General features: G+C 41.9%; 2 protein-coding genes across 5 annotated transcripts; one reads left to right on the forward strand and one right to left on the reverse strand.

Annotated features, from left to right (window-relative positions):
* The first annotated feature begins 1,578 nt into the window (after positions 1-1,578).
* On the forward strand, positions 1,579-14,791 carry LOC124114168 (N(G),N(G)-dimethylarginine dimethylaminohydrolase 1-like). 4 transcript variants are annotated; one of them, XM_046474739.2, is made up of 6 exons: positions 1,579-2,146; positions 4,252-4,354; positions 5,263-5,462; positions 5,692-5,823; positions 9,347-9,528; positions 10,810-11,011. In XM_046474739.2, exons 1-5 carry the CDS (start codon positions 1,871-1,873, stop codon positions 9,479-9,481), a joined length of 846 nt encoding a protein of 281 aa, XP_046330695.1. In that variant the 5' UTR covers positions 1,579-1,870; the 3' UTR covers positions 9,482-9,528; positions 10,810-11,011. The 4 variants fall into 4 exon arrangements, 2 of the variants coding, with proteins under 2 accessions (XP_046330695.1, XP_046330694.1); XR_007219294.1 differs by lacking the exon at positions 9,347-9,528 and adding an exon at positions 13,853-14,791 and having other exon boundaries at positions 1,587-2,146; positions 10,810-13,798; XR_007219293.1 differs by lacking the exon at positions 9,347-9,528 and adding an exon at positions 13,838-14,791 and having other exon boundaries at positions 1,587-2,146; positions 10,810-13,783.
* A 1,660-nt stretch (positions 14,792-16,451) lies between these two features.
* On the reverse strand, positions 16,452-17,562 carry LOC124114142. Its single transcript, XM_046474705.2, has one exon. The coding sequence runs from the start codon at positions 17,414-17,416 to the stop codon at positions 16,919-16,921; it is 498 nt and encodes a 165-aa protein (XP_046330661.2). The 5' UTR covers positions 17,417-17,562; the 3' UTR covers positions 16,452-16,918.
* Between the last annotated feature and the right edge of the window lie 1,227 nt (positions 17,563-18,789).

The raw sequence follows: 18,789 nt of genomic DNA on the forward strand, positions 1-18,789 counted from the left end.
TGAACTCTGTCACAGCTGTGATATATCTGTAGTAACACCCATATAACTCACGTGGTAGTTCAATACACTGAACTCTGTCACAACTGTGATATATCTGTAGTAACACCAATAAAACTCACGGTGCATGCACGTCGCTATATAAGTGCAATAAACTTGGACGAGACGTTAAAACCCATTTCACCTCAACTCACCTCACCTCACCTCACCTACGGTTGCATTCAGTTTGCTAATCCCTATCAAGGCAAGCATATTTCACGCGCTTCAAAAAGTTTATTTCAACCCGCGGCAAATAGTTTAGTAGTGTTAATCAGTGCCTTAAAAAACTATCTCGGTTAATTTGTCCTAAATACATGCACATGCACTCTGATGTCCTTTGCAGTACCGGTGCACTATAGGGTCACGTGTCTGCTGTATGCGTTGTTCATTGCCGGACCCGTCCATAGGTATTCGACACAGATTTATTTCTAGGTCGCCGTGATATACGCGTGCATCGTAAAACAACGGTCACTCATAATCTGTGGTGATGACGGATTGGGGCAGAAGAAAACCTTTTAAGGTGAACTGTCGCACTAAAAAGGTGAACTGTCGCGCTATACTGTGGGCCTCAAGCGGTTAATGTGGTCAAAGGCAGGTGTGTCCACGTATAGTTGGTGTCATATCGCCTGGGGTGGCCGGGAGAGATCCCAAGGCCATTTACAGCGATAAGATGCTCTTTCATCATAGTGTGATTGTGATGTCAGCTTACAGACTTTAACCTTTCGTCCGTTACGCTCACCGCAGCACATCAAAGATTTGACAGGCTGTATTATAAACTGAAATACTTCAGCGGCACCCAAGATCTATTAATACCTTTATTCATTTAACAATGCTTCGTAGATATCAGTCAATATTATCAGTTAACGTTTTTTATTTGTGCAAAACTTAACTCGATCATATGAGCGAGAAATGTAAAACAGTATTATAAGCTTTACAATGAGAAGTTTAATGGTTGATATGAATGCATTACTGGTATATCTAATATGGAGGACATAAATAATATGGGGGTGGGGGTGGGGGTAGGGGTGCAAAATATATGTAATTATTGATAAAATACAGTATTTATTTGACAAAAGAATTGAAATCCTATTTGAGTAAAATAACACACAATATGCCAAAACTACTTGCCTACATTTCCCTATACCCAAGTAACAGCGCGAATACCACTAAAACGATACATGTACAACACACAAAACAGTTGTTTTGAGCCAGACAAATGATTGCGGAAAAGCTGCATTTTATATCATCAAAACTGTCTAGATAATATTAATGGGCAAGTTTCACGAACTCTACCACATCATTAGAAAACAACGCTTCTTGTAGAAGTTTAAGAGGCGACACTAAAAATATCCAAATATAGGTGACAATGCTTTAATTGTATGTGAGCATGGTCGGTTCTGGTTTCGTTTATTTTCATTTGTCTTATTTCCTGTAAACGCGGACATGCGGAGTTGCGCTGTGATCGATGCGGGAATGTCGTGACGCATGCACCGTAACGGCATTCCTTCCGTGTCGGCGTGGTAACACTCCTTCATCTCCTAACACAGAGGCTGCAGGGGTACTTGTCGGTCGTCATAACTGTCTTTCACGGCAGTCGGTCAGTAACGCGAGGACGCGTCGGAATTGCAGTCAGCAGTGTCCCCAATCTGAGCGATAATCCAGTAGCTCACTTAGTTTCAGAATCGGCGATCGCGTGAGTGACAAGTATTTGTAGGTGTGTTCAGTTTATTGAAGCCGGTTGTCATCAACGAGTTTGACACGCCCACTTGTCTCTGCTTTTCCGGTTTGAAGAAAAGGGAGAAAACTCGTCAGCGTCATATACAGGACATTCAAAATGGCGGCTTTTCACTACAATTACGCGATTGTGTCTCGTATTCCTAACAGTTTCAAAGATAAAGCAATTACTGCTGGAAATGAACAGATCGACGTAGAGAAGGCGAGAGAAGAGTACAAGGAACTGCTGGTTGTGCTACAGAAATGCGATATAAACCTGATCGAACTTCAGGAAGATGAGAAGTACCCCGACTGTTGTTTTGTCGAAGACACGGCTGTTGTGATCGGGGGGACAGTTCTCATCACTCGGCCAGGCCATCCCTCGAGACAAGGGGAGGTGAGTGTTACAAATTGTTGCTTACTTTGCGGTGTTACATTTTGTAGGATATGCGGGTGGCTGTTTCCGTTTTTATGCTTGTAAGCTTCAGCCGTGAGTCACCGCGTGAAAGTAGGTCAGGCGCGTCCGTAACTCGCTCAAGTAGGAAATGCCTACCTGCTGACTACCGGACAGTTGACATTTAAGGACGTCCGTCTGCTGGTCTGGTATAAATTAGTTTCTGAAGAGCACTGACAAGCAGTGATAGGTCAGTCTGTTCATTGAATACATGAATACAATGAATATAAATCTCTCCTGTTTATCAACAGGCCCCTACTGGCAGTACTGCCGAATTGGGTTGTTGTCACATTTATGCTCTATAGGATGGTACGCTAATTTATCGCGGGAGTTAAATTAAAATGGATCGTAATGGCGATTGCTTATTAACACATTAACCATGTCATACGCAAAATGTTTCTTGTTCTTTATTCAACTTTTATGACACATCAATTAGGATTGATCGATGGTGATTTTCTTTACCGAGTTTGGTAAAAGAAGTACCTGTCATTAGCATCTCAAGGGCAGGCAACTCTATATTATCGTGGTATTGCTATTTTGTCGTGCGATATGTGTGGATTATGTGGTTTACATCGCTTCCTGTTTTGGCTATGCATAATCAGTGTACAAACAACTTAGGTTGGGTCAAGGGGCTTCGTCTAAACAAATGGGTTCTTATTCTAATCAGTTTCAAATGGAGGTAATTCAAGAAACAATTTTATAAAAAAGATTAACAAGTATACTTACGAGTAGCCGCGACACATACCGCGAGTCATGTATTCGATCAAGCAATCAAATATCGTCCTTAGATTTGCATAAGTAAACAGTCGACGGGGGTGTGGATTACAAGATTTAACAATACCACGATAAGATAGAGCCCACGATGATATAGAGTCATACTATACATTGTTTACCAGTATATCATCTGTGCATATTACCCATACTGACCACTACTTGAGCACCATTACACTGATAGAAACTTAACAGTTTCAGTCCACTAGTCCTTACAATGATAGCATATAGCAAGACCCTTAAAAATGGCAAATTTCTACTAGTCCTTATCATCTTATGATCATACCTTAACTATTGGGCAGTTTGGCAAGGACTACAGGACTAGTGCCAATTTCTAATGCTGCATTACTGTGATAGCCAAGACAGTGTCTGTTTAAATGAAGTGATGCACCTCCACTGAAAGATGTGAAAGTGGAGTTGACAGAGTGACAATACTAACATTTAAAACCCATGATAAGCATTGATAACTTAGCTTTGACCTGTTTGAACATTTAACCTAAAATTAGATCCCGTTAACAGGCATTCAGATTGGTATTATCATGTTTCACATGTTTCTAGGAGGATGACATTGACTGCATATAATAAAAAATGGGATCACCTTTAGAATCCAGTACAACGTTTCTTCCATCTCAGTCACTCAGACAAGTAACAAGTGTTTGTGAAAATCTGTCACATTCAAACTTGCAACATTGGGAATGTTGCCCCGACAAGCTAACCAACTGCGCTAAGTTAAGCTGAGTGTAAATTTAGCTTGTCATGACTGAGACATTATGGAACTGAATGGAAGGGGACAACGTGGTGACGGGCACTTACTTAGGTTACAGGTAGCCATGACTTCAGTCTGCGGAACTTACGAATGTTCACAGTGCGAGTTGGCATACTTTTCCCATTCTGTAATCTACAAGATCTCAAGTGGTAAGGAATGAGCCAATATGGTGCAAACGAAACATGAGACGGGGGCACTGCCCTCTTAGACCCCCTACATAGCTCATCAATCCATGTCATTACAGACCTAATTGATTCATTGTGAAAAATGAAAGGATGTCCCTGTATTGTCCCATGGTAGAAAGTGTTCAGAATACTGACGTTTGGATGTGGGCCTGGATGTGTCCAGGCCATTCACCTGTTGAAGGGGGACGAAACAGCCCTGAAATGTGTGTGTACAATGAAGTAGTCATCCATAATATTTCTTGTCAGAAGAAAGATCTTATTACTGTGAATTCTCCTTATTAATTCCTGCTTGTGGTATCTTCATTTTCACACAACCCATGTTTCAGGTTGGTGAGATCCGCCGAGTTCTGAAAAATGACCTTCACTTCAACGTGAGTGAGATGAAAGAGGCTGATGCCAAGCTGGATGGAGGAGACGTTCTGTTTACAGGTGGGCACATTGCAGGGGAATACCAGGCTCTGTAGACTGGGGAATATGAGGCTTAGTATAGATACCAGTGAGTGAGTTGGGTTTAACACTGCTTTGAGCAGTGTTCCAGTTATATCACGGCATGTAAGCTTTATGTGGGAGGAAAGCCTGAAGTGGTGCAGGTCTCCGACGTTTACCACTTTTGTGAAACCGATGAGTACAGGTATGATGCTGACAAACCTAGAAACGTAATCGAGGGGAAAACCAGGCTCTGTAGATGGGCATTACAAGCTCCATATACAGGGGAATACCAGGCCCTGTAGATGGGATAACAAGCTCTATATACAGGGGAATACCAGGCCCTGTAGACAGGATAACAAGCTCTATATACAGGGGAATACCAGCCCTGTAGACAGGATAACAAACTCTATATACAGGGGAATACCAGGCTCTGTAGATGGGATAACAAGCTCCATATACAGGGGATTACCAGGCACTGTAGATAGGATAACAAGCTCCATATACAGGGGAATACCAGGCTCTGTAGATGGGATAACAAGCTCCATATACAGGGGAATAAGTTACCAAGTTTAAATGTATGACGTGGCATCATCATCGCTGTGTCATGTAAAGCTTGCATGACTGAAAGCTGTGATTTAGTTGGAATATTGCTGACTGCATTCACTCACTCATTCATTGCAGTATTCGAAATTCAGCATGAAAAGACTAGGATTCTGGTCAGAAACCTGACGTTAACAGATCAAGAATGAAGGGGGAGAAGAAAACATTGACACAACCCCACACCCAACACCCACCCCTTATTTACTTGCACAGCACTCACCACTGAACAGCATTCACTTTCTGACACCTTCCCCTGCAGAATGTACATCGTACTGAACATATTCATCATGTTTCATGCTTTTTTCCAGGAAAAGAAATCTTTGTCGGCGTTGGCAAAAGAACAAATAATGCAGGAGCAACAGCAGTGGCGACAGCATTTATTGATTACGATGTCGTCCCCATCAACATCGGCGACACGGATGTCCTTCACCTTAAAGATGCTGTCAATGTCATTGGACGGGAAGAGCTGGTAGTTGCAGGGGGTGACGGTCCACGGACTATCATGAAGGTAGGTTCCGCCCACTCTGGGGTAAGGCCATTCAGGAGGTCGGCCCTGGTCAGATGGTGCCCAGCACCGTCGTCGTCATGGCGACAGGTGTTTTACACTTGGAACCTTGACATTACTGTCCACCTATTTCTTCACCCAGATCTAATCTGTTATTGATCGTTGACCATTAGAAATGAGATTGCATGCTTTTTCACAGTTTACTCATGTCTTGTCATGTCCGGTGTTTCAGCGTATGGATGCCCTAAAGACGTTCAACTACAAGATCCTGCAGATGCCGAGCCCGCTGGGGGCAGACATGCTGTACCTGAACGGCCGACTCATCCACAGAACCAATGAGGAACTCACCAAGGAGGGCTATGGGGTGAGTGTCAAGCTTGTAGTCACAGTTTATAATGGTTATGGTTGGAACTATTTTCCCATTTTGTCTTATTGAGGCATCTTACCAATCTAATTAAAATCAGATCTTAGTTCTCGCTATCGCTAAACAAAGGACTGAGGACACCCCATTACGGGTCACGTCAGACCACACTTGTTTGAACTTTGACAGACCAATGGAATGACTGACATTAGTGACAAGAAGTCAACATAAGCCAGTCAGAAGGCAGCTTTCTAGTGCTTTTCGGCACTAATATCAAATTGGCGACTACGCTTCGAAACATGTGACAAATTCTCGATTAAAAATTTTAAACCTGAACAAAAGAACATTCTGTAATTGCTAATAGATGGTCTAGATTGTATGGATTCAGTCGTTAAACCCATAACTATCGTTCGGAATACCCAGTGTTTAGAAATCACATTCCCACGTTTACTTTCATGAACTGGTAAGCCATGCTCTGATTGGTTGGATAAAAGGTCGTTCTGACGTGACCCCTAATGGGATGTCCTCAGATCTTTGTTAAGTGGTAGCAAGAACCAAGATCTGATTTTAATGAGATTGGACATCTTACCAGTATTTCTATGAGGTATTTGGTCTGTCAAACATTTTATGAAAGTTGGTAACTATTGTGTTGCCATGTAGAGCTCTCCATAAGCTTTTGGTTATTTGGGTATTTTACTCAGGGGGTTGATCTTTATTGGATATCCACAATTTTTAGAGGGTATTCAAATAGGTTTTACCTACCTGTTTCTTGACATTTCGGTATTTTAACTTCGTAACTTAATTTCGTAACAATCCCCTTAAATCATTTAAAACTATCTCTCCGGGAAGCATTTTTGTTTGCAAAACTTAGCATAGTAAGAAAGGCAGTATTTTTTTAATCACCAATCAGCGACTATTCAAGATACAACATATACACCGACTAGGCACGATGTGCTTTTCAATTGGCATCTATCAGTATGTTTTATGCACAAACTTTTCCAAATATTAGTGTTGGTAAGTGAATTTTGCAATTGGCTGATACACAATCATGCCATCTAAGGCTTTAATAATTGTAAAAATTGGTTCTCAGGCAATGGTTTTTGAAAATATAGTGCGGGTGGGTGGTGTCATTTTTTACTTCTTTTTGTTTGGTTGTTCAAACTGGGTATGTAACCAAGTAAACAGTTGTGTAACCAAATAAACAATTGTGTACAATTAACCCGGGAAAAGGCCTCCCTACATAAATGTATTCCTTGATGAGTAAAATACTGGAATACACTATTTGACTATCATTGGGCCTGGAATATTTAAGTTTTTTTGTTTTTTTTATGAAAAATGGAAATAAAAACAAAACATGCGGCAAACTTTATGATGATGCAGGTGGTGCCTGAGAACCAAGACTATTTTTTTTTTTAAACCTAACAGTTGTAATTATATGCAATCGTTTTAACTAACAGTTGTAATATACACATTAATTTTATTTCAATAGCATATTTATAGTTTTTGCTGCATATTTGATATGCTAGAATTTTATTTGTCTGCGTATATCAGTTTATTTATTAATGCATACTTTACGTAAATAAGCAGCTTATCTCTAGATCTGGCCATGAATCACTTGTAGCAGAAACTTACTAAGCAAGAGAAGAAGAATCATGTCAGTAAATTATGTTTACATATCTCAGTTGTTGCATGAGGTTAATTCTAGAAGATGAGGGGAATGTTGGACTGTACACAGTGCTGCTCTAGTACATGAGACATCCATGTGACTGCAGTAACTAATTCTCCTTTGTTACAACTTACACGAGAGTGACCTGCCCTTGTCATGTGACTAACCTGTAGAGAGAGATTGACAACTAATTTGTGCCCATGTAAACATCCTGTCATCTGACTGCTGGTAGGCATGTTGTGTTGAGGGAAAGGTTGTATCCCTCGACGTCTCGTTCTGTTCTGAACTGTTGTGTTTTGTTGGTGTTATAGAGAGGTCATACTTATACCATGGCTGTGTCCAGCATGTGATAGACAGAGATCCTGCATGATGTTACACAGAGACAATGCCTCACTGCAAGATGACACATAAATAATAATAGTACTAATAATAGTCTATTTATGTGGCGCTGTACTCCATGCATAGGCATGCTCTGAGCGCTTAGACATTTATTACCCTGGTCAATGGATCAGTGTGCATTCAACCGTCATTCTAAGCTCCCTGGGGAGTATACAACCCAAGCTGCCTGTGAGGCGCTAGAAGACATAAAGACCATGCATGATGTTACACAGAGACAATGCCTCATTGCTTGGTGACATATAAAGACCATGCTGACAAAGACCATGGATTAATGCCTGGTGATACACAAAGATCATGCATGATGTTACACAGAGACAATGCCTCATTGCTTGGTGACATATAAAGACCATGCTGACAAAGACCATGGATTAATACCTGGTGATACACAAAGATCATGCATGATGTTACACAGAGACAATGCCTCATTGCTTGGTGACACATAAAGACCATGCTGACAAAGACCATGGATTAATGCCTGGTGATACACAAAGATCATGCATGATGTTACACAGAGACAATGCCTCATTGCTTGGTGACACATAAAGACCATACTGACAAAGACCATGGATTAATGTCTGGTGATACACAAAGATCATGCATGATGTTACACAGAGACAATGCCTCATTGCCTGGTGACACATAAAGACCATGCTGACAAAGACCATGGATTAATGCCTGGTGATACACAAAGATCATGCATGATGTTACACAGAGACAATGCCTCACTGCCTGGTGACACATAAAGACCACGCTGACAAAGACCATGGATTAATGCCTGGTGATACACAAAGATCATGCATGATGTTACACGTAGACCTAGAGCGGTTAAATAAAAGTCATTCTACAAACTATTAAAGGAAGATATCTGTAAGGTAGAGGGTCTGTAAGGTCAAGGACCATGCACAGTGACACACAAGACCATGCTTGAAGTTCCTTGGAGGCCATGCTTTGGACCAGATTGATGTTATACAAAGACAATGCATGGTGTTATTTTACTCAAACAGTCATAGACCACCATGCATGACGCTGTGTTATGCATGAAGTTAAATTATGCATGATTGTACCTCACTGCCATGCATTGTTTGTTCTGATGGGAGGCATGTCAGTACCATCAGCTATGGGCAAGCTCATATGACTGTGTTGCCCAGACTGTTGTAGCCAAGTATATGATGTGAATAACTGACTTGCCAGAGTTGAAGACTAACATCACTTCTCATCCACATGATGGATTGCTAACAGCCCTGCAGTAGGATGTGGAGATGTGCGGAATGTTTGCATGATTGAGATCATAGCCAGCCTTGACCTGTGTGATGACTGGATGCCTTGACCTTTGAGGACATGACATCCTTGACCTTCGTAAGGTCAGCTTCTTCTAGGACCCTGTTGCCTCCTTGTTGCATGGATTGTTGGACCTCGGTCAGCCTTACAACCAAGGGAGGTAACTGTGAACTCTGTAACCAGGAGCTGCAGAAGATTCATGGAGTTGAGAAGCATGAGGTCGCGTTGACCCAGCTGCAAGGATGCGGTTTACATCGGATGCCACTGCTGGTCCTGAAGCTGAAGTACCAGAAACACATCATCTCCACTCTGCCCTGATTGGATGACAGCATCACCATGGCAGCACAGACACACTGACAGACTGGGTTGGTAATCTGTGCATGAGGACCTCCACGTTGTATATGTAGACTCCCACCACCACTGTTCTGGGGTTATTTTGACAGTGATGTTTTGTGTTCGGTGTGGGTTAGATCGGGTTACCATGGACACTCTGTGAGTTCAACCAGGGTACAGTTGGGATCAGAAGTTGCTGATGATCTGGTTGTCAGGATCTCTCATCTGTTGTGTGTTTTAAGAAGACATCCAGTATTGCGGGATGGTAACAGTGTTCAATGTTTGTGGGTGGGCAGACGCCTGCTCTATAACTACTGATGTTGTGTGTTAGTAGGAAACCCAAGGAGGGTATTTGTGAAAATCTACCTTGTTATATATAGGCTGTCACAACTACGGAAATGAATATGATAGTATATACAAAGATCAAAGATACAATACACAATGCATTTACCCTTTTCCAGAAGCAATATTCTCCTAGCTTTGCATTAGATCAGTTTGGTAATCCTGATATTGAGCCAGCTTGCGTTATCTTACTGTCTATCACGAAACAACATTGACCTCTTGTCAGGGGCATTATCCACATGCTGATTGATTTCACCAAAGGGATAAACTTCTATGAGTTATCACTTCGGACACTTTTTTCCCACTAAAGCTGACCCCCCACAATGTGACCGAATAGTTCTTAAAAGGTCAGGACATTGACGGTTCGGGGTGTTTTCCAATCATGCATAAAATAATTTTCGTTTGTGACATCACACCTTTATTTCATGCAAAGTTCAATTGTCAAGCCAAAACGATAGAGCTCCACACTGAGAAGCCGACTTGTGACACAAGCACTGTGCAGAATAACTGGCAAATTAAAGATAAAGCTTGTGTGTTTTTCTGAGGATGAGATATTTGCCAGGTTGATTAGATTAGAAGCCAGTGTTTATCAAAGCCTAGATTACAATACATATGCCTCAATTGTATGAAGCCAATCACCTTACAGAAACAAGGCAGGGGTATTCCCTGGAAAGAATCACTTCCTGACCTGATGGGAATACTCCTGAAGTATGGTCAAGGGAGCAGAAATTTCTCTCACAGAAAAAGGCGGGTTATTGACTGTTGTTTGCAGTGCTGTCAACGTCAACATCCAGGCACTTTAAACCCTTCTCATTCAGTTTGTTTATTTTGAATGTAGCTCATTTTAGAATTGTGTTGGCTCTTGATATTTTGCTTAAGCTGTGCATATAAATAACGATAAAGCTGGTAGGGGCAAAAACAACTTTGCATGTGGATTATTATTTCTGACATGTTGTCTGTTTCTTCCACAGCTGCTGGATGAGAAGCTGCAGTGCACACGACACCAGACGTCGCTGAGGGAACTGAGCAAGGCGTATGGAACCATCAGCAGCATGTGTATACTGCTCCGTATCAACCGGCGCATACAGAAGGTTCTGTCCAACGTCACAGAGCCCGACCTCACACAGTTCCTCAGCATTGGCCACCAGAAGCCCTGAGTTGACGACCACACAACGCTTAAACTCTCAAATATCCTCTGTCTTAACGCTATGTCTCCTTTATAGGTAGGATATATGACTAGTATTAACATCAGGATGTTCTGCGCTAACTCTCATCATCAGTGATTTGTACCAGGAAGGATGTGATAGTTGATTCAAGCCAATTTGTATGTAAATAAGGGAAGTTTGTACATTGTGAGTATAGGAGAGAGCTGAGTAGGACCGCCGGGATATTGCCAATTAGGTTGACAGTGAAATTGAAACTGTTGCTTGGAAACCAACATGGTTGCCATGGTTACATAGTCTGGTCTCCTGCTACAACGAAGTGTTACCGTGATGAGGTTGGTACTTCGGTGTGTGGGGGTTGGGCATTTTTAGACCTAGATGGGTGGATTGGGTGAGTGAAGAATCAAATTTTGAATCATGTACTGATCTTCCCCAATGGGACTAAAAATAGGTTAAGTTTATTGAGGAAAATCAAGGTGATATTTGTATGTATATTCTTTGTAGGATATGTAGGCTGTGCCATGCTCTTCTGTGTAGTATGCAGTGATGTCATTGGCTAGATGACCAGGATGTATGATATATTCCACACATACAAGTAGCTGTATACGAGATTGTAATATGTTCCTTTATATGACAACTCTTATGAGTCAAGGCGGTCTTCACCCATTTTCGGTGGCCTATCTGGATAGTGCAGAACTTATTTTCTTCTATTGTACAGATCAAGCAATTTTTCAACTTATTTTTGACGATATTTTTGCTGAAATTCTTGTCGTTTTTATAAACATGTTTGAAATACACTTGCAATGAATTGTAACAGGAAGTCAGTGTACATACAAGACTGAAATAAGTGAAATAACTGTCATGTTTTGAGTCTGTGGATGTGCTTCTGGTTCATGTTAGCTGTATCTGTCGAGGGAGATCAGGATGCGTGGTCACTAACTGATTCTTAGATCAATGTAATGATAACACAAACTGATCCCTCGTATAGATTTGACCACACAAGTAGGTAAAGACCACATTTCACCCTTGGACTACTCTAAATACACATATGCTTAGATTAAATGAGCAAGATCAGCATATTGTGACAAAGAACTAGGTCAGTCCTGAGAGATTGGCAAATGGGTCTGGAGGATATAACAGCTTGTGTCTGTCTTTGTAACATGGAACATTATTTGCAAATTTCCCTGTACTGTACCCCCCAGAGTATCTCGTATTGTAACACCCGCTCTTGTGTGATGCTAGGGCATAACTCAGACATACCATACTTCATCTGGCGCCTGTGCCGCCGAGGCTCCTGCAGGAACTCACCAATCCAGTGCTGTCATGGAGATGTGTTACCATGGTGATTCTGTAGCAATGTGGAGTTTACAGAGCATCTACAGATTGTTTCATTGTATTGTTATATTGTTAGCTCACCTGGACTTGTTCCATGATCTGTTGTCTTTCATTAACTGTTAACCTACCCATCTGCATGTGTTAAACTGTTGAATGCAGTCTCACTACTAAGACTTGTGTGAAGCTTATTTCTGGTGTCCCCTGCAATGGTGTTGCTGGAATATTGCTAAAAGTGGCGTAAAACTGTACTAACTCACTCACTCACTCACTTAGATTTATGCTGCAAGATGCTTACTTTACCATTGACCAACAGAAAGACTAGAAGGATTAGACTACATAAATTCATCATCAGCTGAAACATGATAACATTTCATGTGATTAAGCCAGGTGAGCTACAGAGCTCTCGGCTCTATGTTTCCATTGTTAATTGTTACTCACAGATATACGAAATATTTTTTTATAATTTTGTAATCTACTACACATGAATATTGATACGTTTCATGTAGTGCCGAACATCATCGACCACAGGGTGGCCATTGGGCCGACATCCAGGACATGAGACATCCCTGTTTATCTTTGCTTCCTGGCAAAAATCCACGAGGTGTAGTTCAGGATCTCCCCAATCATGTTAATAGAAATGTTTCTTGTGTATCAGAGTTTCTGAGGAGTTTGAAATGAAATCTTTGTCATAAAGCTCTCTTGATTAAAACGTTTGGGTTATTCAGGCCATTCTTTTCTTGTTATTCATCTTTGTTGCTGGGATGTGAAAGATTATTGATATATTTGATATAGTTTCTGTGAAATGGTTTGTATAATATTTCCCTGTAGCAGATATCCTACAGTTGAGATCCTGTAGTAGAGATCCTACAGTTGAGATCTTGTAGTAGAGATACTACAGTAGAGATCCAACAGAAGAGATCCTACAGTAGAGATCCAACAGAAGAGATCCTACAGTTGAGATCCTGTAGCAGAGATCCTACAGTAGAGATCCTGTACCAGAAATACCGTACTTGTACAGCGATCCAGTGGCATAGATCCAACCAAGGTGTTTATATTCATCCTTTATTTATCATAAAAATGTCCCCATTCTTCTGGGGGACATCGGAGGTCAGTGTTTTGCTTGCATATCATTAGCCTATCATGTTTTGCTTCGCTGTTCTATACATTTTAGCTCATCTGTTGAATGTTTGTGTGACTGATTGCAATCCCATTTACAAGGTCTGTGGCAGGTTTTCTCTCCTTCCTCACCTTGACCATCAAACATCAGCAATAACTGTGTGTGTTACGTCCTGTGTTATTGTATGGTCTTTGTTGTGATGAATGAAAATTGAACAAAAGCATGTTCTTTTTATGGAATAAGTACTGGACATCAGAATAAGCAATTGTACTTTTCAGACAGTGTTTGTGTTACCATGTAGACAGATCCAATTATTCCCCTGAGTGCCAGGTCATTGCATCTTGCGTCTGTGTTCAAGACACAGCTCCATGCCCTGAGTGCCAGGTCATCTCATCTTAGGTCTGTGTTCAAGACACAGCTCCATGCCCTGAGTGCCAGGTCATCTCATCTTAGGTCTGTGTTCAAGACACAGCTCCATGCCCTGAGTGCCAGGTCATCTCATCTTGGGTCTGTGTTCAAGACACAGCTCCATGCCCTGAGTGCCAGGTCATCTCATCATGGGTCTGTGTTTAAGACACAGCTCCATGCCCTGAGTGCAAGGTCATCTCATCTTGGGTCTGTGTTCAAGACACAGCTCCATGCCCTGGGTGCCAGGTCATCTCATCTTGGGTCTGTGTTTAAGACACACCTCTATGATTGAGGATGGCAAAATCCTTTTTTCCCTCAACAATGTTAAATAAGTGGCATCGATGCAGAAATGCCAAACATGATAAAGTGATTATCTTGACACCCCCTGAACATGTCATTCTGTTCATGCTGGTCATTGTCCAGAGTCTCACACTTCCTGGTCTGCAGGGTGAAGACTTGCACAATCATCTCCATGGTTAATCCAGTGAGAGGTGAGGTGTCGGGGTGGGAGGTGGACAGCTTTCAGCCTAGTATCTGCAATGTTGGATATATGCAAACCTCTTCCTTTGTTCAGTGTGTGACACTAACGATTTAACACACTATCTCTGTACGATTGTTATGTAGGATTAGTTGATATGCTATGATATACAGACTTGTATCAACCTTGTACTTTGACATGCCAGTTATACATGTTATGCCATGCCCAGTCTGACAATGTTGCTGTATCAAGCAGTTGGGGTGTACAGCAGTTGTTACATTGTGGGCAGTGTAGGAGATATTTGTCTATATTCAGCCTGGTGCCCAGTAGTTACATGAAGGTCACCCAGTCTAGCTTGCCACTATTTTCCTTTGACTCTTAAATGCATTCTTTGTATTGCTTGTCAATTTTTTTGATATATTTAGTCTTTAATAAAACATAGTTGAACAGTTGGTAAATGTGTTTGTTGTGATCAGATGGTTGTTGGAAGATGCGTAAACTGACAAGGCGATCTTAGCTCTTCAGGTGATGGTAACCCCATTCTTTTAAACTGACTTATAGCGCTTTGTTGAATGGGGGCCTGGACCTTGCCCTTACATCAACATAGGGTGGGTTTGCTACACGTTTTGTGTCACATTTGTCCTTTCTAATAGGTTGAAATGAAAGAAATATACTGCAATAATTTACATCAAACTCACTCCTGACCTAGCGGTGATGATCCGGGTTAGAATAGGTCTTCAGCAACCCAAGCTTGTTGGAGGCGACTAACGGATCGGGTTGTCAGGTTAACTGGCTTGTTGATGCATGTCATCGTATCCTAATTTTATGGATCGATGCTCATGATATCAATCACTGGAGTGTCTGGTCCAGACTCGATTATATGCAGATTGCCGTCATATAGCTGGAATGTTGCTGAGTGCGGTGTTAAACAACAAACAAACAAAAACACTCCTGAACCTTGGAACTTTCGAAGAGGAAAAAGGTCACCAACAACCTATGCTTGTGGTGAGAGAGGGCTTAGTGATTTCGTGTCATCGGATCCCCATTAAATGGATCGCTGCTTATTTTGGCAATCACTGGATTGTATGATACAGGCTGGAAAAGACGCTCTCCCTCTCCTCAATGCCAGGTGTGTGGCTATCAGCATCATCAGGTTTATCTGATGAAGATGATGTTCCCTTGACTGCATCAGTTTCATCTGGTACCCGGAAAACATTTGATTATATACTCATGTACTGGTGTGATTAGAATCATGCTCACATGATCAACCACAGGTCTTTGCTCCCATGACTTGCGTTAAAACTGAACTCGTCCTTGAAAAGTATTTATTAGTTATCCCTTTCTCGTTGGCTGTAAAATTCCTTCTGTTTAGAACCTCATGCCACCATTTACCTATGGAACTAGGTAGGTGGTACAAAATCACTGTCAATGAACCAACGTGTAAACTCTGCGACATGAGCCACGTTGGTGATGAATTCCATTATATTTTAGTTTGCCCTTTTTTAAACCCCAACGGAAAATATATGTTCCAATTTCATATGCTTAAAACCCAAATATGTTTAAATTCAAAGAACTTTTTAATTGTAAAAAAATAAATGTTATTAAGAAACTCTGTACATTCTGTAATGTCAGTATGAAAACTGTAAAATCTTCCATGTAAACCATCCTGTCATCTGATGTATTTACTGTCTGCAAATTTGTACCTCATTTGCCGAGGATCCCGGCCTGAGCGTAAATAAAGTTCTGTTCTGTTCTGTCAGCCATCAGTGATGCTTGAGCCCTCCTACTTGGACATCTATGAAGGAAGGTTGCATAAAACGTTATGTCTATCATTACCATACAGTTTGGTCAGTAAAGTGAGCACGGGTCAAAGTCATGCTTTGAAGCAGCAATATATCGAAGAATTGCAATAATACAGCTTCACTCAAGAAACGTATTTATTATGAACGTATTGTCCGGATGTTAAATATCCAACATCGAAAAATACGGTCACAGGATGATGATTTGAGTTTAACGCCGCCTTCAAGAATATTTCTGTTTTATCACGCAGTGTCAACCTGATGTGGGAGGGAAGCCCAAAGTCCTGTAGGTCTTTGACGTTTTACACTGTGATCTGGTATCAGAACCCACGACCACAGTTTTCTGGTTCACCTAAGGGACGCAACTCTGTAAATATGACGTCTTAGACAACTGGGCCGCCCGTACATCTGGGTATAACCTATTCCCAGTGTATTAACTAATCCTCGGATCTGAGTGAACGAGATACTGTGTTCTAGGTAGACTACTATACTCTGGGTATAGTCAGCATATACCCTGGTTTAGGTCCGTGGTATACACTGCAAGTTTCAATACAACTGTTGTCAGTGAACATTGATACAGGCAGTATATCCAATCTGGGTCCAATGATATATAATAAAAACAGACTATTGTGATACGGGTATATGGTCGCATTCAGAGGTTATACACCGATAGACGTGTTATTCCCGGCGTAACGTTATCGCCTACCTGGCGGGTGGGTTATCTGTCATAACGTGGTCAAGAAGTGTGGTCAGCACTATGTGACGTAACGACCGTCAGGGTCACATCACCCACTCACTCTGTCCAGCACTGTTCCGCAGATTAATAGGCGGGAGTCTCAAGTTGGCCTCAGCCCGCTGTCCGTGGCGCTGTTTTGAACACTTTGTTCCGCGTTGGAGACGTTTCGTGATGTCGTCTATCTCCTCTGCTGACTTATTCTTCGTCACTGTCGTCGTCCTGTCGGTGCCGAGTTTCTCCCTGCAGCGTCTGCGAGCGGATTCAGACTGGCACGTAATACGTGTCTGAAGTCTCGTCACGATGTCGTCCATGCCTTTCTGATCCACCTCTCTGAATGCGGGCGCTCTGGGGATGCCGATATTCATTTCGGGGTAGAAGTCGTAGAAGCGACGAGGGTAGCGTTTCCTATTGGGGGTAGGGAGGCGCACACGGGGCAGGTGCACATAGCGGTGGTGGTGAACAGGCCTCTTTCCGGTGTAGGAATACATATGGCGGATATTGTTCTCCAATACGGTCTGGAACGAGGTGCTGAACGCGGCCATTTTGAACCAAATAAGTTTAAGTCACTGTACAACCGGACTAGACACTTTTGTCCACTTTTGTCGACTTCAGCTGCACATGGCAGTACACGAGGAAGCAATCAACACTGCTCCACCCTCAGTCGTATACCCTCACTGGCCCAGTAAGACAATCTGTCTCTACGGGTAGCTAATCTCACGTTGCCAGGAACCGGACACGTGGCGCTTAGCTAGATATGTTGAGGGTGAGATATGTGTTACAGGCTGAGATATGTGTTTGAGGGTGAGATATGTGTTTGAGGGTGAGATATGTGTTAGAGGGTGAGATATTTGTTAGAGAGTAAGATATGTGTTAGTGGTTAAGATATGTGTTAGAGGGTAAGATATGTGTTGAGGTCGAGATATGTGTTAGAGGGTAAGATATGTGTTAGAGGAAGGTATATATATGTCATAGGATAGGAAATTTGTTAGATGGAGAAAGATGCGAGTGTCAGAGAATGACATGTGTTAGTGGGTGAGTGAGTATTCAACAGTATTTCGGTTATATCGGGGCCTTGGAGCTCGGTTTGGGAGGAACACCCCAAGTGATGAAAGTATTTGACGTTCACCTTGGTGACAAACCAAGCTTCAGGGCTTATTTGGGATTCGAACCCATGATCATAGGCTACTGGCTCGCATAAGAGTCGCAAATTAGTGATGTGCAGCGCCTAAGATGGTTGGGCTACCCGTGCCCCTGGTAGAGGGTGAGATATGTATGAAAGGGTGAGATATGTGTTAGAGGGTGAGATATGTGTTAGAGGGTGAGATATGTGTTAGAGGATGAGATATGTGTCAGAGGGTGAAATATATGTGTTGTGGATATCTATCTTTCTATCTATCTATCTATCTATCTATCTATCTATCTATCTATCTATATATATATATATAGAAAAAAGCACAGTAACGTTCTAACTCTCAGGCACAATATAGTAATAATTAAATAAGTGGAGTAAGATTGAACAGTTTCAATTGGCTAGCGCTTTCAACTCGTACACGAGTCTCATCAGGCCATACTTGAATAATGGTGTGTGTGTGTGTGTGTGTGTGTGTGTGTGTGTGTGTGTGTGTGTGTGTGTGTGTGTTTTAAAGGTTGAGATATTGAATGAGTGAGTTGGTATATATAGACGATTTGAACAGCTGTGTTTCAGTTATATCATGGCCCGTCAGAGTAATGTGGGATCTTGACCCCGGTCCTGGACATTTGACATTGTGGTGGAACTCGACGAATTCATAAAAGCGAGCGCGAGCGAGTTTGGTTTTACGCCGCTTTTAGCAATATTCCAGCAATATCACGGCGGGGGACACCAGAAATTGGCTTCACACATTGTACCCACGTCGGGAATCGAACCCGGATCTTC

The sequence above is a fragment of the Haliotis rufescens genome, unplaced genomic scaffold (genome assembly GCF_023055435.1).
Source record: "Haliotis rufescens isolate VD_foot unplaced genomic scaffold, xgHalRufe1.0.p SCAF_8, whole genome shotgun sequence".
NCBI lineage: Eukaryota > Metazoa > Mollusca > Gastropoda > Lepetellida > Haliotidae > Haliotis > Haliotis rufescens.

Bases quoted from the DNA above. Each gene is read 5' to 3' on its own strand.
- LOC124114168 (XM_046474738.2), top strand. From the start codon at position 1,871: ATGGCGGCTTTTCACTACAATTACGCGATTGTGTCTCGTATTCCTAAC. The intron at 2,147-4,251 runs GTGAGTGTTACA...CCCATGTTTCAG, and splicing joins ATCCCTCGAGACAAGGGGAG to GTTGGTGAGATCCGCCGAGT. The intron at 4,355-5,262 runs GTGGGCACATTG...GCTTTTTTCCAG, and splicing joins AGGAGACGTTCTGTTTACAG to GAAAAGAAATCTTTGTCGGC.
- LOC124114142 (XM_046474705.2), bottom strand. From the start codon at position 17,416: ATGGCCGCGTTCAGCACCTCGTTCCAGACCGTATTGGAGAACAATATC.